Raw genomic sequence first — 21,950 nt, 5'->3', positions numbered from 1 at the left:
GTTGTACTCTTTCATCATATCTTCCACAGATCCCCACCAATCATGGTTTACAGAGTGGGCAGGCCTCCAGCCTCCTTGTTCTGTGATGAGGAATGGATTTCCAGCACCTTATGACTTACTCGTTGTTTCACTGCCTGTCAACCACTTCCTATAGTTGCTCACAACAGTAGCACATGAACTGTCTTCTGGCTTTCCCATATCTGAGATGCCATAACAATCTGCCCTTTGTCAATGCTGCTTACATCAGTGAATTTCCCCATTTACAGCCTGTATTGTCACCAAAGTGATTTCCCATTACTTTCCCCATTTACAGCCTGTATTGTCACCAAAGTGATTTCCCATTACTTTTATGCTCTGTTTATATGCTCATACTTTATTCACTGTAACATGTGCCCTCAGTGCAATCAGATGGCACTCTATCCTGCAGTGAACAGGGATCATAATATTTTGGTTTATCAGTGAGTTAAAGGAGTAAAAGAATAGAAAGATTATTGATGTAGGCATAGATTTTATGGAGCCTTCTCCATGCAAAAATGAAGGATAACTGAGTCTTCAAAACAAGCACTGTATATTTGAGTGAAAAGTTAGAGCTAATACAGAGACTTAACAATAATCATTCTTCCCTTATGCCATTCACAAATGGAACAGGGAAGGGGATCATTTAGTGGTACCAGACGTATCCTCCATCACATATTGTCAGGTGTCTTGCAAATTATTGATGTAAATGTAGATTTTGTGGATCCTTCTCCATGCAAAAATAAAGGATAACTGAGTCTTAAAAACAATAGGTGTTATGGGCAATTTTACTTATTGTTGCATTTATTGTATTCATGTTCCATAGAGCCATACAGCAGTGATCTTTCCCTGTATTCGAAACATATACTGAGGTGCCTAAAGTCACGGAATTGTGGTATGCACATATACAGATGGCAGTGGTACTGCATACACAAAGTAAAAAAGGGCAGTGCATTGGGGGAGCTGCCATTTGTGCTCAGTTGATTCATATGAAAAGGTTTCTGATGTGAGTACGGCTGCATGTCAGGAATTAACAGCTTCTGAACACGGAATGGTAGTTGGAGGAGATCCATGGGGCATTCCATTTTGTAAAATGTTTGGGAATTTAATATTCTGAGAACCACTTTGTTAAAAATTCGCTGAGAATACCAGATATCAGTCATTACCTCCACCACAGACAACACAGAGGCCGATGGCCTGCACATAACGACTGAGAGCAGCAGCATTTGCATAGAATTATCAGTGTAACAGACAAGCAACACTGTGCAAAATGACCACAGAAATCGATGTGGAATGTACAATGAACATATCCTGTAGGAGAGTGTGGCAAAATTTGACATTAATGGGCTGTGGCAGCAGACAAGCAATGTGAGTGCCTTTGCTAACAGCATGACATCACCTGCAGCACCTCTCCTGGGCTTGTGATCATATTGGTTGTACCCTAGATTACTGAAAAACCTTGGTCTGGTCAGATGAGTCCCAATTTTAGTTGGACAGAGCTGATGGGAGGGTTCGAGTGTGGCACAGACCCTGCAAAGCCATGGACCCAAGTTGTCAACAAGGCTTTGTGCAAGCTGGTGATGGCTCCATAATTGTTTGAGCTGTGTTTTTGTGGAATGGGCTGGGTCTTCTGGTCCAATTGAACTGATCATTGACTGAAAATGGCTATGTTTGGCTGCTTGGAGACCATTTGCAGCCATTCATGGACTTCATGTTCCCAAACAGTTGTGCCATGTCACCAGGACACAATTGTTCATGACTGGTTTGAAGAACATTCTGGACAATTTGAGCAAACAATTTGACCACCCAGATCACCTGACATGTATCCCATCAAACATTTGGGGACATAATAGAGAGGTCGGTTCATGCACAAAATCCTGCACTGGCAACTCCTTTACAATTATGGACAGTTATAGAGCCAGCATGACTTAGTATTTCAGCAGGAGACTTCTTGTGAGGAGTTGAGTCCAAGTCATGTCAAATTGCTGCACTATGCCAGGCAAAAGTAGGTCCAGCACAATATTAGGATGTATCCCATTACTTTTGTCAGGTCACTGTATAGTATTATTTTTTATAAAAAAAATTTTTGTACAACATGTATCAATAAAATACTTGACCAGGCTATGACTGAATATTCTGTTGTAATGCAAACATAGTATTAATGTGTTTTTATTCAAGAATTTGTCTGTCAGTTCAGTAATATGTTTACAAACTGCACAACCAGAATATAACAACAGTCTTATTTACATAATACTTATGTTAGCGTTTGAGAAAAAAATAAGCTGTTTATAATAGTTATTTCTTCAACAGACTCACATTTGCAATCTCATCAATAGGAAGATTGAACCAACACAAATTGCCATTATTTTGCTTTTAAAACTGATTATCTCCTTTTTTTAAGCACTTAATTTCTATGCGAAGTAAGTTGAATCTTTTAGTAGCAATATACTTAAAACATTTTTGCTCCAATAACAGATATTTTAATTCATAGAGGATTGCATTATTGTGTCTATTACCATGTATGCAAACTGTCACACTGCATTCATACAGTAAAGCATGTTACCCATATATGCTGTCATAATTTCCCAGTTTTCTCTTCTACCAAAAGCAATTAATATAAATAAAATAGAAAGAAACATTCCACATGGGAAAAATATATTAAAAACAAATATTCCATGACTTACCAAGTGGGAAAGTGCCGGTAGATAGGCACAATAAAAGTGTGTGTGTTTGTGTATTTTTTTATTGTGCCTATCTACCGGCGCTTTCCCGCTTGGTAAGTCATGAAATCTTTGTTTTTAATATAAAAGCAATTAATAGTATTTCTTAGATAATGGAGTGATGCTAAAGGTTTCTAGGCCCTTTGACAGTTACTACCTCGTTGTATAAATTTGTTTTGGTCTCACCCCATTTTCACATTTATGCTTACCTACTTTTCTCTTTATATGCTCAGATTACCTCAGCCTGTTACCATGCTGCATGTTTTCAGTTGTGCGTGCTAGTAAAACACTAACTGCTTCAGAAATAGTTAACAAATGGGCTATTTTTATCAAAATAGCACACATTTTTTATCACATGTCAAACCTACTGTTCATTTTTTTAAAATCTGTACACTCAGTTTGTATTTCTATATTTGCATCTGCATTCTGCAAGAATGATGTAAGACAGGAGGTGCATTATGCACCAAAATCATTTTACCATTTGCTATTCCATGCATCATGGATGATACATAGAAAGAATAATATTTCATTCCCCTCAATGTAAGCCCAAATTTCTCTAATTTTACCTTTTTAGTCACTATGTGTATAGCGTATGTTTTAATAGGTAATATTATGTTCCATGGTTCATAACAAAATTTGAGCTTTCAGAATTTCAGAAGTAAAGCTTTCTGTGATACACAATGTCTGTAGTGTAGTGTTTATTGAATATTTCTGTGTAATGTATTACCACCAGGTAGTGATGAGCACAACTGGATGAAAACAATCAACTCATTCAGTTGCAGTTGTACTTTTCACTTATTTATAAATTTAATTTAATTGTTCTTTCATTCTTTTAAAAGAAACCAGTCTACTGGAACAATTGAATGATAACAGTCGATTCAGTCAACCGTAGGTTTTACATATCCGGTGAATTAGTCCTTCATTTCTTTTGAGTGAAACTAGTCACAATGCTCCATGAGTTTCCTGTTCATTATCTTCAAGCATAATGTTGGGTCCTTGTCCAGTTCATTCCTTTATTGCTGCTAGACCAATGTTTCTGCCAAGGACCAATGGGTGTGCCAGTCACATGCCTCCAGAAGAGTTGTCTCAACTGGTGGGAGGAAGGGGGCAGCACCCTGTCAGGGTGGAAGAGAGTCTGTATTTGTTGAGTCCTCTTGCTGTCTATCTTTTCTACTATCTGCCCCAACCAGTGCAAAGCTCAGTTCGAAGTCACTTTCCTGGTTGACAAGATTATCACATACTCATACTTCCACTGCCTCATTGATGACTGAATTCTAGAACCTATTGGTAAGGCATATCATCTTTATTCAAAAACAAAATTGTGTCCTTCATTGATATTGTGCTCTTCCATGGCAGACTTGTTGGTTTGCCCAAGGCAAACACTCTTCACATCCTCTGAAGAGCACTGTAAGTTGCATAAATGCTTCTGGCTGATGTACTGTGTGCCATACTTGCAACTGATGCTGTAGACACCAAGTGCCTATAAGCCATAGTTGGTTTTTGACTGACCCAAGTATAGACTTGATTTTAACAATTGAGCAGGAAATGGTTTTTATGTTGTTTTTCTCCATTATCCTGTCAATCTTGTCAGTGGGTGGCCCTACTTAAAGGAGGAATACCAGGTGTTAGGTTTATTCCTCTGTATCATTTTCTTTTGACTTTTTGTTTGTCTCTAAGTAGTCATTGTTACGAAATGTTTTGTAACCAGTTTCTAGCTCAACCATTAAAATCTAAAATGTTCTTTGCTCATTCAAACTCCAACTTTGGCTACGGGCACCTGCTATCTACAGCGTCAGTTGCAAGTATGACATGAAGTACATCAGCCAAATGTAGTGCTGCATCACACAGTGTTGTTTGGAGCATGTAAGGAACATTTGTCTTGGCCAAACTGACAAGTCTGCCATGCCAACAGGTCCTGGGGTTTTATTATCAAAGAGACAGTTGAAAATGAGTGCATGTCTATTTTGTCAACTGTGATAGTGGTTTCCAACTGAACTCTTCGTGTGGTGTGGTGTCAGCAAAAATGTCAGTACATCAGGAATGCTTGGATATAAAAGCTTCAGATGTAGTGGGTAGAATGGACTGTCAGCAAGAGGACGTGGTACTTGGATTTGCCTCATCACTACTATTACCACCAGCACCACCACTACACTTCTTCCAGAGGAATGTGATAGATCCACCTGTTGGGTCAATGGCATAGATGTCTGTGGTCCAGTGATTATGAAGGAATGAGCTGGACATGAACCCAACAATTCACTTGAAGATCATGAGGAGGAATCTCATATTAATGTTGTACGACATGATAACATGACTCAGCTGATGATCCGAGAAAATTTCATCAGTCTGTGGTACTTTCAGTGACTGAAATAACGCAGTGGTGCTGCTGGGTACTGAGGGTCGCAAGCCCCTGGGTAAATGTTAAGACATCTCATGAAGCACTTCAAAGTTAAAATAAGCATTATATGTGTGAGCTTAATTATGTAACAAATAAACTAATTCTTCTCTTCCTCATTTTAAACTGATTAACATATTTCTGCAGATTAAGTTCTTCCAGATGCAATTAATTCTTAATTAATTAAGATGATGTGTTGTTGGAGGTACAAATTTAAGTGTAAACGTTTCCTTTGGGGTATGCAAAAAAAAGTTTGCGTTATGTTTTAATAAATTAAAAAACCTTTGAACTGTGCCTTTAAAATCTTGCACAGGTATTTATTTGTGTGGAAGGTAAATATTTTGTATGGAAAATTATGTCATGAACTATGTCCATACAAATCACATACGTGCAGACAAGCCTGTTTACATTTCACAGAATGTGAAAAGTAGCAGGTATAGTATGAGGTCTGTTCAAAAAATTCTGGAATGTTTGCAATTTCGCTAATGATGTTTTAGAGAGAAATACAGTTGGTATCCCTGCACATGCCTGTGTTTAATGTGTAACTGTTTGAAGTTTCGTTGTTGTATGTCCATTAGTTATTGTTCAATGCTACATTTAGTAGAATGTTACAGAGACACACCAAATGATGCAAGAAAACTACAGTGATGTGTGCTTAAGCTGTACCCGGTGTTACAAATTGTTTGCACAATTTAAAAATGGCTGGACAGAAGTTAACGCTGATCCTCTTTCAGGACACCCTTCGACATCTACCAACAACTTTGAAGGATTAGGTCATCATGAGTTTGTGCCACATGGACAAACTGTTAATCGATGGTACTATCAGAATGTGTTGTGATGCCTGCGAGAAAATGTGAGAAAGAAATGGCCTGAAACATGACAAGACAATTCATGGCTCTTGCATCATGATAACGCACCCGCACATTTATCCCTGTTGGTGCATGACTATTACACAAAAAATGAAGTCACTAGAGTCACTATGCTGCCTAATCCTCCCTACTCTCCAGATCTGGCCCTTGCGGACTTTTTTTTTTTATTTCTAAAACTGAAAACCCTGTTGAAAGGAAAAGATTCGCAACAATAGATGAGGTAAAAGAAAATTTGCTGCCAGCGCTTCAAGCAATCCAGCAAGAAGCAAACCAAGACTGCTTCTGGAAGTGTAAATGGCATTGGGGGCAGTGTATCAATTGTGGAGGGGAGTATTTTGGAAGAGATCCTGCCCAATAAGTAAAAGGTAAGTGTAGAGGAATTTTGTGGACAATTTCCAGAATTTTTTGAACAGACCTCGTAGTTCACAACTATGAAGAAGTACCATCTACATTCAAGCATTGGTACTTCAATTTCACAATTAAGTGTATCAGTATCGATAACTGTCAACAGTCTGTAACAGAGTTCATGCCCTTCTGGAACACTGGGATCAACGATTGCACTCACCTGACCACAGCACATTCAGTTCTGAACAGAAACAGTCAGTTGGTTTGGTGTTATTGAATCATTATTGAATGTATTCTGTTGTAGCCTCTCATCCTTGTTATTGTCATTCTAATGTTTGATTTTTGTTTAGTGCCAATAAGTAGGCTTTAATCAGTTTTTCACCTATCTTTAAGAATAATTTGTGTACTTAATAATGAACTTAGTATTAGGATCTAAATTTCAAAACAGTCAGTTGTTTTGGAAGTTTATACAAAAAGTAAAAGAGATGTTCAGTTCTTAAACATTGCATTGTGGATAATTAGTCAAAAGTTACATTTTGATAAATAAATTTTTTATTTACCTTTCACTGAAAGGTCATGTTGACAACCCTATTCATGGCTCATGTATAACCAAAAAAGCTGAACAATATGCAATGAAAGCTTCTTACCCTGAAATGGAGTGAAAACATTCAAATAACTGACTTAATCATTTGGGACTTGCATCAGCCAGTTGTCTCAAATTAAGTGAAACAACTCAAACTCAGAAAGTAAGTGAAAAACATTCATGTAGCAGACATGGCCAAAGAGGCTATTTTCATTTGGTTGTTTCGTTTGACTGAAAAAACTGACTGAAAAGAAAAGCAATGGACTGTCAAATTGGTTGTTTAAACCAGCCAGTTGCCTCATCACTACTACAGCATAAAATAATACAAAGAGCAGTTGCATAACACTCTTATATCTGCATCAACCTATCAGCCCATTTTCCTCAAAGATTTACTGTGTTCATTTCACATTATGTTTGGTAGCTTGTTTGAAAAGCTCTGTCGTAAACATCGAGATCCACGACTGCCTGCATACCAGAAGGCATTTTATCAGGCTAGTCTGCAGCCTCCATTTCTACCTTTCATTGGAGATATCCTAGCAAGAGCTCTTAGAAGAGTACCTAATTTTCCCTTAAAACTCTTGTCAAAATCTTCACAAGAAAGTTTTACAAGTAAGTACCACAAATTTGAATAATTAAAATATAATATATGCTTTTATTCATGCATAGAAGTAATTTTCTGTCCATATAAAAGTTTATAATATGTATTATGAAAGATTAAATTGGAATAATTTCACATCATATTTCAGATAAATGAACCTTCTATCACAGATGATGTTCTACATCTACATAAATACTCTGCAAGCCACTGTACAATGCATAACGGATGGTAATTTGTGCCACTACTATTCATTCCCTTTTCTTTTCCACTCACAAATAGAGCAAGGAAAAGACGGCTGTCTATATGCCTCCATATGAGCCCTAATTTCTTATATCTTATGTGTAGTGTATGTTGAGAGCAGTAGAATAGTTCAGCAGTCAATTTCAGATGTTGGTTCTCTAAATTTTCCAAAAAGTGTTTCTCGAAAAGAACTTTGCCTTCCTTCCAGGGATTCCCATTGGAGTCCCTGAAGCATCTTCGTAACACATGTTGTTCAAAGCTACAGAAAAAAAATCTAGCAGCCCACCTCTTGAATTGCTTCGATGTCTTCCTTCAATCCAACCTGGTACGGATCCCAAACACTTGAGCAGAACTCAAGAATAAGCCACACATGTTTCCTGTATGTGGTCTCCCTTACAGGTCAACCACACTTTTCTAAAATTCTGCCAATAAACTGAAGTCGACTATTCACCTTCCCTACCACAGTTCTCACATGCACATTCCATCTCATATCACTCTGCAATGTTGTTGTTGTTGTTGTTGTTGTTGTTGTTGTGGTCTTCAGTCCAGAGACTTCTTCATCTCCAAGGAACTGCTACAACTTACATCCTTCTGAATCTGCTTAGTATACTCATCTCTTGGTTCCTCTCTACGATTTTTTACCCTCCACACTTCCCTCCAATACTAAATTGGTTATCCCTTGATGTCTCAGAAGGTGTCCTACCAACCAATCCCTTCTTCTACTCAAGTAGTGTCACACATTCCTCTTCTCCCCAATTCTATTCAGTACCTCCTCATTAGTTACATGATCTACCCATCTAATCTTCAGTATTCTTCTGTTGCACCACATTTAGAAAGCTTCTATTCTCTTCTTGTCTAAACTACTTATCATCCATGTTCACTTCCATACATGGCTACACTCCATACAAATACGTTCAGAAAAGGCCTCCTGAAACTTAAATCTATACTTGATGTTAACAATTTCTCTTTTTCAGAAACGCTTTTCTTGCTATTATCAGTCTACATTTTATATCCTCTCTACTTTGACCATCATCCTTTATTTTGTTCTCCAAATAGCAAAACTCACCTACTGCGTTAAGTGTCTCATTTCCTAATCTAATTCCCTCAGCATCACCTGATTTAATTCAACTGCATTCCATTATCCCCATTTTGCTTTAGTTGATGTTCTTCTTATATCCTCCTTTCAAGACACTGTCCATTCTGTTCAACTGCTCTTCCGCGTCCTTTGGCATCTCTGACAGAATTACAGTGTCACTGGCAAATGTCAAAGCTTTTGTTTCTTTTCCATGGATTTTAATTCCTACTCCAAAATTTTCTTTTGTTTCCCTTACTGCTTGCTCAATATACAGATTTAATAACATTGAGGATAGGCTACAACCCTGTCTCACTCCCTTCTCAACTATTGCTTCCTCTTCATCCCCCTCGATTCTTGTAGTTGCCACTTGGTTTGTGTACCAATTGTAAATAGCCTTTCGCTCCCTGTATTTGACCCCTGCCACCTTCAGGATTTGAAAGCGAGTATTCCAGTCAAGATTGTCAAAATCATTCTCTAAATCTGCAAATGCTAGAAATGTAGGTTTGCCTTTCCTTAATCTATCTTCTAAGTTAAGTCATAGGGTCAGTATTGCCTCGCATGTTTCAACATTTCTATGGAATCCAAACTGATCTCCCTTCAGGTCAGCTTCTACCAAACAGTGTTATGCCCAGATATTTAAATAGAGGGTCATAGTAATACTGTATCTGAACATTACAGTTATGTTCTTCCTACTCATCCTCATTAACTTACATTTTTCCACATTGAGGGCTAGCTGCCATTCGTCACACCAACCGAAAATTTTGTCTAAGTCATCTTGCCTCTTCCTACAGTCACTCAACTTTGGCACCTTACTGTACACCATGGCATCATCAGCAAGCAACTGCAGATTGCTGTCCACCCCTCCCACCAAATCATTTATGTATATAGAGAACAGACAAGGGTATCCTCAGGAGTATGTCAGGGAAGTTTCATGTGATGCTAGTTGTTCTCTATATAGATAAATGATTTGGCAGGAAGGGTGGGCAGTGATCTGTGGTTGTTTGCCATGGTCTATAGTAAGGTGTCGAAGTTGAGTGACTGTAGGAAGATACAAGATGACTTGACAAAATTTCCAGTTGGTGTAATGAGCAGCAGGCCCTAAATGTGGAAAAATGTATATGGATGAATAGAAGGAACAAACCTGTAATGTTCAGATACAATGTTACTAGTGTCCTGTTTGACACAATCAAGTCGTTTAAATATCTGGGTGTAATGCTGCAAAGCCATATGAGATGGAATGAGCATTTAAGAACTGTGACAGGGGAGGTGAATGATTGACTTCAGTTTATTGGGAGTATTTTAGGAAAGAGTGGTTCACCTGTAAAGGAGACCGCATATAGGATGGTCGTGTGACCTATTCTTAAGTACTGCTCGAGTGTTTGGGATCCATACCAGGTCGGATTGAAGGAAGACATCGAAGCAGTTCTGAGGCGGGTGTCTAGATTTGTTACCGGTAGGTCTGAACAACATGTAAGTGTTATGGAAATTCTTCAGAAACTCAAATGGGAATCCCTGGAGGGAAGGCAACATTCTTTTTGAGTTTTAGAAGATAATACCCAGTTGAAATCACAGATTGCATCAAATGTTAACAAAAAACAGTTACTTGAAATAAAACATCACACAATTATATTTGTAGCCTTGGTAATGGCCTTCATTCCATCTATGAGAGAAGTAATTATACAAGAATATATTTTCCATGAAGATGATTTGAACAAATAACTCTTATCTTAATGTCCAATAATGGAAAATCCAGGATGAAATGTAAAAATATAGAAGCATGCAATATGATACACAGTGTCTTGTGTGATAGATGTAGGGATTACCTTCATCAGTATAGTGCATAGAAACATAGTCGAAGAGACTGAACTGGTTCACAAGGGGATGACAGAGATACAACACCAAGACATATCTCTGTCATGCTGCCTGGCACAACACGGAGTGCTGGTAACTCCATGCAGCTTTGTCATACAATAAACGGAGGGGTGAAGTGAACCAAATTTTTTGTTGTCAAATGTGCCCCAAAAAACATTTTATGTAAATGAAACAAAGATACATCCATCTCTTCAGTTAATTTCTCAGTAAAGGTTTTAATTTTCTTTAAAAAATTAAGAATAATGGTATTTAGATTTGCATGTGTTCTCTGTGATGCAGTACTCCTCATTTGATTATGAGGATAGATACCACAGCTTGATGATAAAGCAGATTTGTTTTCATTTGAGCTATAGTTACAATAGTACATGGAAAATAAATAAACCACTGCACATCTTTTGAAGAGTTTGCAGTGAAGAATTTAGTTGCTGGCCAGTTTACAATCGGTGGATTTTAGGTGGTACACTGGTGTGTCTGAAATGTAGCTAACCAGTTGACACTGTTTTTTACCCTGGAAGGAGAGCCACACCTCTTTCCAGTCTCAGGTAAATGAGTGACATATTTTCATATTTGGCCATGACGACCTGTGACGCACCACACTTGACACTATGGCCTTGTGCTTTGCGGAGTTATAGCTCATGTTTCTCTTTCATATGTGGTTTACAAAGTTAGTCACAGTCACATTTTAAGTTGTGTTGTTGTTTGATGCAGCTTTCCATGCTGCTTTATCCTGTGCAAGCCTCTTCATCTCTGAATAACTACTGCAACCTAGATTCTTCTGAATGTGGTATTCATCTCTTGATCTCTAAAGTTTTCATCCACCACACGTCCCTCCAATACTAATTGGTGATCCTTTGATGTCTCAGCATGTTTTCTGTCAGACAGTCCCTTCTTCTGGTCAGGTTGTGTCATGAATTTCCTTTCTCCACATTTCTATTCTGTACCTCTTCATTAGTTATGTGATCTACTCACCTAATCTTCAGCATTCTTCTGTAGCACCACATTTAAAAAGCTTCTATTCTCTTCTTGTCTAAACTGTTCATTGTTCATGTTTCACTTCCATATATGGCTACATTCTATACAATTACTTTCAGAAAGACTTGGTAACACTTAAATCAATATTCAGTGTTAACAAATTTCTCTTCTTCAGAAACACTTTTCTTACCATTGTCAGTCTACATTTTATATCCTCTCTACTTTGACTACCATTAGTTATTTTGCTACCTGAATAACAAAACTTGTCTATTACAGTAAGTGTCTCATTTCTTAATTTAATTCCCTCTGCATCACTTGATTTAATTTGACTAAATTCCATTGTACTTGCTCTGCTTTTGTTGATGCTCATCTTAATCCTTCTATCAAGACACCATCTATTCCATTCAACTGCTCTTCCAAGTCCTCTGCTGTCTGTGACAGAATTACAATGTCACTGACAAACCTCAAAGTATTTATTTCTTCTCTCTGAACTTTCACTCCTACTCCAGTTTTTTTTTTAATTCCTTTACTGTTTGCTCAAAGTACAGGTAGAATAACATTGGCAATAGGCTGCAACCCTGGCTCTCTCCCTTCTCAACTACTGCTTCCCTTCCATGTCCTTCGACTCATATAACTGCCCTCCGGTTACTGTACAAGTGGTAAATAGCCTTTTGCTCCCTGTATTTTACTCTTGATACCTTCAGATTTTCAAAGAAAGTATTCCAGTCAACAACGTCAAAAGCTTTCTCTAAATCTACAAATGCTATAAACATAGATTTGCCATTTCTTCACCTGTCTTCTAAGATTAGTCATAGGGTCAGTATTGCCTCACATGTTCCCATGTTTCAACAGAATCCAAACTGATCCTCCCTGAGGTCAGCTTCTGCCAATTTTTCAATTCTTCTATAAAGAATTCATGTTAATATTTTGCAACCATGACTTATTAAACTAATAGTTCGGTAATTTTCACACCTCTCAGCAACTGCTTTTTTTGGAATGTGAATTATTAAATTCTTCTTTCCCCTGTCACATACATTTTGCACACCAGGTGGAAGAGTTTTGTCATGGCTGGTTCTCCCGAGGCTCTCAGTAATCCTGACAGAATGATGGCTACTCCTGGAGCCTTGTTTCAAATTAGGTCTTTTAGTGCTTTGTCAAATTCTGCTCACCGTATCATACCTCCCATCTTACCTTCATGTACATCCTCTTCCATTTCTATAATATTGCCTTCAAGGTCATTTCCCTTATATAGACCCTCTATATACTCCTTCCACTTTTCAGCTTTCCCTTCTTTGCATAGGACTGGTTTTCCATCTGAGCTCTTGACATTCATACATCTGCTTCTCTTTTCTCCAAAGGCCACTTTATTTTTTCTGTAGGCAGTATCTATCTTCCATTTATTGAAATACTCTTCTAAATCCTTACATTTGTCCTCTGGCTGTTCCTGCTTAGACATTTTGCACTTCCCACCAGTCTCATTTTTTATACTTTTGTACTCCCCTTTGCCTGCTTCATTTGCTGCATTTTTATATTTTCTTTTTTCATCATTCAAATTCAGTATTTCATGTGTTATCCAAGGATTTCTATTAGGCTTTATCTTTTTACATATTTGATCTTTTGCAGCCTTCACTATTTCATCTCGCAAAGGTACTCATTCATCTTCTGCTGAATTCCGTTCTGCTGTTCTGGTCAACTGTTGACTAATGCTCCCTCTGAGACTCTCGAAAACCTCTCATTCTTCCAACATATCCAGGTCCTTCTCCTTCGTCTCCTACCTTTCTTCAATTTCTTTAGTTTTAATCTGCAGCTCATAACCTATAAATTATGGTCAGATTTCATGTCTGCCCCTGGAAATGGCTTACAATTTAAACTCTGGTTCTGAAATCTCCAGCTTACTAGTATACGATAAATCTGAAACCTACTGGTATCTCCTGGTCTCTTCCACATATACAGCCTTCTTTCAATATTCTTAAACCAAGTGTTAGCTATGATTAAAATATGCTCTTTGTGCAAAATTCTACCAGGCAATTTCCTCTTTCATTCCTTTCCCCCAGTCCATATTCACCTACTGTTATTTCCTTTTCCTGCTATCAAATTACAGCTCACCATCGCAGTTAAATTTTCATCTGCCTTAACTATATGAATAATTTCTTTTATGTCATCATATATTTCTTCAGTCTCATCATCTGCAGAGATAGTTTGCATATAAACTTGTACTACTGTGTTGGGTGTTGGATTTGTTTCTACCTTGCCAACAATAGTGTGTTTACTATGCTATTCATAATAGCTTACCTGCGTTCCTATTTTGTTATTCACTATTAAACATATACTTACATTACCCCTATTTGATTTTGTATTTATAATGCTGTATTCACCTTACTAGAAGTCCTGTTCTTCCTGGCAACAAACTTCACTAATTCCCACTATATGTAACTTCAATGTATCCACTTCCCTTTTCAAAATTTCTAACCTACCTGCTCAATTAAGGGATCTAACATTCTACACTCTTATCTGTAGAACACCAAAATTTGGTTTCTCCTGATAATGAATACCTGAGCGTCCCTGCCAGGATATCTGAATGGGGAACCAAGAGGATTTCATCATGATTCAACCACACGGAAGATGTCTTTGGGAAAAATTAGGGCTGTAGTTTCACCTTGCTTTCAGCTGTTCACAGTACCAGCACAGCAAGGCCGTTTTGGTTGATGTTACAAGGCCAGATCAGTCAATCATACAGACTGTTTCCCCTGCAACTACTGAAAAGGTTGCTGCCCCTCTTCAGAAACCACATGTTTGTCTGGCCTCTCTCCACAAATACCCTATCTTTGTGCTTGCACCTGTGATACAGATGTCTGTATCACTGAGGCATGTAAGCTACCCCACCATTGTTCATTGGGTGTGGAACAGTGATATACAATCATAATACAAGACACAAAATAAATTTCATGTAGATTTTTCCTCCTTATCCAGGGTTCAGAATGGAATTTCTACTGTATTCTGATAGTAAGACAGTTTACAAGCTCACATCTAACATAAAACAGTTCAGTAACTAAGTAAATGTGTATTTCAGTAGCCACTCTTCTACAAATTGTTTGAATATTTGATTCAGGGTCTTCAAATTTCTGTTTACTACATGGCAAGTAGAAGTGTTTGTTGTAAAGTTGTATGACAAGTAATTATGTATTGTAAGAAAGACTCTGTCTCCCTAGATGTAAAAATATTTTCCTTGAGAAATACCATTGTAGTCAAGTGAGTATTAAGCTACTAAGACCAGATAAAAACACCAGTAATATAATAAAACTGAGGAGGCAGCAATTTTTTTTTTTTTCAAAGAAGCAGTTTTCTTCCTAGTTTGCTTGATTAAATTTAGATGCCGTAAATGCGAATAGCATCAAGCAGTATTTGATAGTGTAGGTAAATACAGTACACAGATTAAGTTTCCGTAATATCTTTATCTCGTGTTGGTGTATACATTTACTCATTCCACATCTCTGAAGGTTCTTCTTCTTGGTGGTATCTACAAAATACGATAAATGAATAAATGAACAAATGACAGGTGTGTTGTGGAGATTAAACAGTTTACTAGAACATTGTTTTTTCCCTGATCTTACTGTAGAATGTGACATACAGTATAATAACCTTTCCATCTAGCTCCTGGATAAATTTCTAGATACCATCCAATGTTTACAATGTCATTCACACAAGTACCAGATTCTCAAATTGTAGGTCCTGAATTACAGACCATTCTACCATTTATTATCATCAGAGGCAGAATCATTTATAAAGTCATACATGTCACAAATTTGTGTGAAACCATTCTTCACCTTTATGTTATGTACCAGAATAATAAAGAAAACATTTGCAATAACACTAAGCTAGTGAACAGTGTTAACAGAAAAAAAAAATCTGTTACAAGACACTAGCAGTCATTCTGATGCCTTCTTCGGAACAAGCACTTCAGAAGCCAAAAATACACATTCTATCATGCACATTTGGATGCCTTCATATTGTTTTAATCTAATGTCTTGTGGTGTTACCAACTTCTTTGTCAGTTGTTACTATTAGAGTCCCTATTGCTTTGTGTCTGTGCACAGTCTTATTTTCCCACTATTCTTGTTTTACTCTGCATAATTTTTTTTTTATATATTCTCTTTCTCTTGTACCTTATTGTTTATGTTCCCATAGTTTCTCATGTACCACTTCTTCTGAAATTAAGAAAATAATAAATTCACTTAAGAATAAAAACTCACATGGAACTGATGGTATCTCCAATAGAATACTAAAATCTTGTCCACACCTGATAAGTCGAGTTCTTAGCCACATATGTAATAGCTCATTGAATCAGGGAATATTTCCTGACAGATTGAAATATGCCATAGTTAAACCCTTGTATAAAAAAGGTGACAAGACAGACGTCAACAATTATCGTCCTATTTCACTTCTGACATCCTTCTCAAAAGTGTTTGAAAAAGTAATGTACTCAAGAGTAACTTTACACATTAGTGGGAATAACGTTTTAACAAAATGTCAGTTCGGTTTTCAGAAAGGTGTTTCAACAGATAGTGCTATACACGCTTTCACTGATTAAATTTTAAATGCTCTGGATAGTAGAACATCACCAATTGGGATTTTCTGTGATCTCTCTAAGGCTTTTGATTGTGTGGATCATGAAATCCTCTTAGATGAGCTGAAGTACTATGGAATGAATGGTTCAGTACACAGATGGTTCACTTCATATTTAACTGGTAGAATGCAGAAGGTTGAAACAGTAAACCCACATAGTACACAAAGGGCATCAGATTATTCAGACTGGGGATGTATCAAGAATGGGGTACCACAGGGTTCCGTCTTGGGGCCTTTATTGTTTTTAATATATTTTAATGACTTGCCTAATTATATTCATGAAGATGCAAACTTGGTTCTCTTTGCAGATGACACAAGTATTGTAATCAAGCCTAAAAAGCAAGAATCAGCTGAGGAAAATGCAAATAATGTTTGTCAAAGGGTTATTATGTGGTTTTCCGCAAATGGACTTTCATTGAACTTTGAAAAAACACTGTACATACAGTTCAGTACAGGGAAAGGCATAACACTGGAAATAAATATAGAGTGTGGGGGAAAATCTTTAGCTAAAGCAGATTGTTCAAAATTTCTGGGTGTCTGTATTGATCAGAATTTAAACTGGAAGGCACACATTGACAATCTACTGAAACGATTGAGCTCAGCTACCTATGCTATTAGTGTCATTGCAAATTTTGGAGACAAGCACGTCAGTAAGTTAGCTTACCATGCATATTTGTATTCGTTGCTTTCTTACGGAATCATCTTTTGGGGTAATTCATCACTAAGAAAGAAGGTATTTATTGCACAAAAACGTGTTATCAGAATAATGTCTGGGGCTCATCCAAGATCATCTTGTAGACAATTATTTAAAGAATTAGGGATATTGCCAGTAGCTTCACAATATATATACAGCCTAATGAAATTTGTTGTTAGTAACCCAGATCACTTCAGAATTAATAGCACAGTCCACAGCTACAATACTAGGAGACAGGGTGACCTTCACTACCGTTCATTAAATTTGACATTGGCACAAAAGGGGGTGAATTATACTGCCACAAAGATTTTTGGTCAATTGCCAAACAATATCAAAAGTCTGACAGACAACCAATCGGCATTCAAAAGTAAGTTAAGGGAATTCCTGAATGACAACTCCTTCTACTCCATAGATGAATTTTTAGACATAGGCCAAAGAAATACAGTAAGCATTAACAATTGTACCGTATATAAGACTAACAATGATTATTTGGGATAAATGAATCTTGTGTACTTTGACACGTTCCACATCATTACGAAAGAATCGTGTTCATGATCCATGGAACAAGTAATATAACTATCTAACTCTCTTTCCTTCCTATATATATATATATATAAAATAGAAAGAAACTTCCACATGGGAAAAATATATTAAAAACAAAGATTCCAAGACTTACCAAGCGGGAAAGCGCCGGCAGACAGGCACATGAACAAAACACACACAGACACACACAGAATTACTAGCTTTCGCAACCGATGGTTGCTTCTTCAGGAAGGAGAGGGAAAGATGAAAGGATGTGGGTTTTAAGGGAGAGGGTAAAGAGTCATTCCAATCCCGGGAGTGGAAAGACTTCCCTTAGGGGAAAAAAAGGACAGGTGTACACTCGCGCACACACACACACACACACACACACACACACACACACACACACACATATTCATCCGCACATACACAGACACAAGCAGACATATTTGAAGGCAAAGAGTAAGGGCAGAGATGTCAGTCGAGGCGGAAGTACAGAGGCAAAGAAGTTGTTGAAAGACGGGTGAGGTATGAGCGGCGGCAACTTGGAATTAGCGGAGGTTGAAGCCTGGCGGATATCGAGAAGAGAGGATATACTGAAGGGCGAGTTCCCATCTCCGGAGTTCGGATAGGTTGGTGTTGGTGGGAAGTATCCAGATAACTCGGACGGTGTAACACTGTGCCAAGATGTGCTGGCCGTGCATCAAGGCATGTTTAGCCACAGGGTGATCCTCATTACCAACAAACACTGTCTGCCTGTGTCCATTCATGCGAATGGACAGTTTGTTGCTGGTCATTCCCACATAGAAAGCGTCACAGTGCAGGCAGGTCAGTTGGTAAATCACGTGGGTGCTTTCACACGTGGCTCTCCCTTTGATCGTGTACACCTTCCGGGTTACAGGACTGGAGTAGGTGGTGGTGGGAGGGTGCATAGGACAGGTTTTACACTGGGGCCGGTTGCAAGGGTATGAGCCAGAGGGTAGGGAAGGTGGTTTGGGGATTTCATAGGGATGAACCAAGAGGTTACGAAGGTTAGGTGGGCGGCGGAAAGACACTCTTGGTGGAGTGGGGAGGATTTCATGAAGGATGGATCTCATTTCGGGGCAGGATTTTAGGAAGTCGTATCCCTGCTGGAGAGCCACATTCAAGGTCTGATCCAGTCCCGGGAAGTATTCTGTCACAAATGGGGCACTTTTGGGGTTCTTCTGTGAGAGGTTCTGGGTTTGAGGGGATGAGGAAGTGGCTCTGGTTATCTGCTTTTGTACCAGGTTGGGAGGGTAGTTGCGGGATGCAAAAGCTGTTTTCAGGTTGTAGGTGTAATGGTCGAGGGATTCAGGACTGGAGCAGATTCGTTTGCCACGAAGGCCTAGGCTGTAGGGAAGGGACCGTTTGATATGGAATGGGTGGCAGCTGTCATAATGGAGGTATTGTTGCTTGTTGGTGGGTTTGATGTGGACGGATGTGTGAAGCTGGCCATTGGACAGATGGTAAACGTCTAGGAAAGTGGCATGGGATTTGGAGTAGGACCAGGTGCATCTGATGGAACCAAAGGAGTTGAGGTTGGAGAGGAAATTCTGGAGTTGTTCTTCACTGTGAGTCCAGATCATGAAGATGTCATCAATAAATCTGTACCAAACTTTGGGTTGGCAGTCTTGGGTAACCAAGAAGGCTTCCTCTAAGCGACCCATAAATAGGTTAGCATACGAGGGGGCCATCCTGGTACCCATGGCTGTTCCCTTTAATTGTTGGTATGTCTGGCCTTCAAAAGTGAAGAAGTTGTGGGTCAGGATGAAGCTGGCTAAGGTGACGAGGAAAGAGGTTTTAGGTAGGTGGCAGGTGATCGGCGTGAAAGGAAGTGCTCCATTGCAGCGAGGCCCTGGACGTGCGGGATATTCGTGTATAGGGAAGTGGCATCAATGGTTACAAGGATGGTTTCCGGGGGTAACAGACTGGGTACGGATTCCAGGCGTTCGAGAAAGTGGTTGGTGTCTTTGATGAAGGATGGGAGACTGCATGTAATGGGTTGAAGGTGTTGATCTACATAGGCAGAGATACGTTCTGTGGGGGCTTGGTAACCAGCTACAATGGGGCGGCCAGGATGTTTGGGTTTGTGAATTTTAGGAAGTAGGTAGAAGGTAGGAGTGTGAGGTGTTGGTGGGGTCAGGAGTTTGATGGAGTCAGGTGAAAGGTTTTGTAGGGGGCCTAAGGTTCTGAGGATTCCTTGAAGCTCCGCCTGGACATCAGGAATGGGATTACCTTGGCAAACTTTGTATGTAGAGTTGTCTGAAAGCTGATGCAGTCCCTCAGCCACATACTCTCGACGATCAAGTACCACGGTCCTGGAACCCTTGTCAGCCGGAAGAATGATGATGGATCGGTCAGCTTTCAGATCACGGATAGCCTGGGCTTCGGCTGTGGTGATGTTGGGAGTAGGATTAAGGTTTTTCAAGAAAGATTGAGAGGCAAGGCTGGAAGTGAGAAATTCCTGGAAGGTTTGGAGAGGGTGATTTTGAGGAAGAGGAGGTGGGTCCCGCTGTGATGGAGGACGGAACTGTTGCAGGCAGGGTTCAATTTGGACAGTTTGGTTGAACCTGGGAGTGGGGCTGAAGGTGAGGCCTTTGGATAGGACAGAGGTTTCAGATTGGGAGAGGGGTTTGGAGTAAAGGTTAACTACTGAATTGGGGTGTTGTGGTTCCAGATTGTGTTGACTAGAATTTTGAGGTGTTGGGGGGAGTAGAGCTGGAAGTGGGAGATTGAGTAGATGGGAGAGACTGGGTCTGTGTGCAATGAGAGGAGGTTGAGGTTTGTTGGAAAGGTTGTGGAGGGTGAGTGAGTTGCCTTTCCGGAGGTGGGAAACCAGGAGATTGGATAGTTTTTTGAGGTGGAGGGTGGCATGTTGTTCTAATTTGCGGTTGGACTGTAGGAGGATGCTATGTACAGCCGGTGTGGATGTGGGTGAGGAAAGATTGAGGACTTTGATTTGGGATAGGAGTTGACGGGTGTGTTCATTGGCCGAGTTGATGTATAGGTGAAGGATTAGGCGGGTGAGGGCTTTTTTTCCCCTAAGGGAAGTCTTTCCGCTCCCGGGATTGGAATGACTCCTTACCCTCTCCCTTAAAAGCCACATCCTTTCGTCTTTCCCTCTCCTTCCTGAAGACATTCTTTGTCTGGTAATTTCTGTACTTAAAACTTTACCAGCAATCTTTCTGTATATCAAAAGAGGAAAAGACACAAAATAGTTGGCCTTTCCACAGCATTGAAGTCTTATTATACTTTTCATCATAGATCACGGACAGAAATTGTATTCCACTTCAAGGTAACTGTCAAGCATTGTGTGTTAATGGTAATTATTTCATTAATGAAAAATAGTGTGCCAAGATACAAAGTTACTTCACTACTATTGACTTTGATAAATTAGAAAATACTTGTATTTATGATTCGTCCTTGTCATAAAAAGATAAATGCATACATTCTCATTGTTATATGCCACAATGGAGATTAATTCCATTAGCTACATTATTTTAACTTTGTAATCTTTATTCATTCATCATTACAGATTTCAATGCCTCAGGAGTACAAGAAGTGGCAGCAGCTGGTACGAGGACAGTGGATACTAGAGAAACAGCACACAGTCCTTCACGAAAAACTCGCTACATTCATTGTATTCGGCAGTTCTTTTCCTTCTTCCATATTATTTCAGTGGCCTCTGTTAATTCCATTATGGATAATAAAAACAGTGAAGTTTCACAACATGAATTACCTAGCCCCAGGAAATTTGAAGCAAATAGTATGCAGGTGCCAAATATTCAGACATGTTGCTTGCTGCCAAACAATGGAAATGGTGAAGTTCTGTTTAAAAATTTCAATCCAGGAACTATACCATCTGCACTACACCCCAATTATAGTGTGCTAAAAGTAGGTGGTGTCATACATTTACTAGACTGGTATAAGAGAGGCGCAATGGTATATGATTTCACCCTTGATAAACTTGCAAGGGATTATTTGTTAAAGTCCCATTATCAAGAGGAAAAAGAAAACTACTTGCTCTCCACAAAGCTTGAAACTATAACTAACAGTGATCAATAATAATTGTAAAAGATGATAAATTGATTGAAATATGTGAAGTGTAGTGTATTTAAATTTTCAGGCCACCGTCCAGTAACCACCCCCACACTTTTGAAATGATTTTGAAAATGTTTTACTTTTATTTAACAATATATAATCTGTTTATGAAGAGACCCTTTTTTGTTCACTTAAGTGTGTGAACATGTTTACACAAATGAAATATATTTTTAATTTTTCTCATTGTTTGGAGTATGTTTTCCATCTGTTGTAATTACTGTTAGAAAACTTACTGGAACGAAAAACACTGCACAGTATAAATGTAAACACACACACACACACACACACACACACACACACACACACAC

The 21,950-nt window shown here is 38.7% G+C and overlaps 1 protein-coding gene across 1 annotated transcript in view; it reads left to right on the top strand.

The window, feature by feature from the left end:
- Positions 1-21,715, top strand: part of LOC126355359 (uncharacterized) — a 255,309-nt gene extending 233,594 nt beyond the window's left edge. The window contains exons 10-11 of the mRNA XM_050005653.1: positions 7,346-7,533; positions 21,077-21,715. Coding sequence (XP_049861610.1) covers positions 7,346-7,533; positions 21,077-21,606 — 718 coding nt within the window. The 3' untranslated portion in view covers positions 21,607-21,715. The remainder of the gene's footprint in view (positions 1-7,345; positions 7,534-21,076) is intronic.
- Positions 21,716-21,950: the final 235 nt, after the last annotated feature.

The sequence above is a fragment of the Schistocerca gregaria genome, chromosome 3, assembly GCF_023897955.1.
Source record: "Schistocerca gregaria isolate iqSchGreg1 chromosome 3, iqSchGreg1.2, whole genome shotgun sequence".
Lineage (NCBI taxonomy): Eukaryota > Metazoa > Arthropoda > Insecta > Orthoptera > Acrididae > Schistocerca > Schistocerca gregaria.
This window is presented reverse-complemented; position numbering and strand designations above follow the sequence as displayed.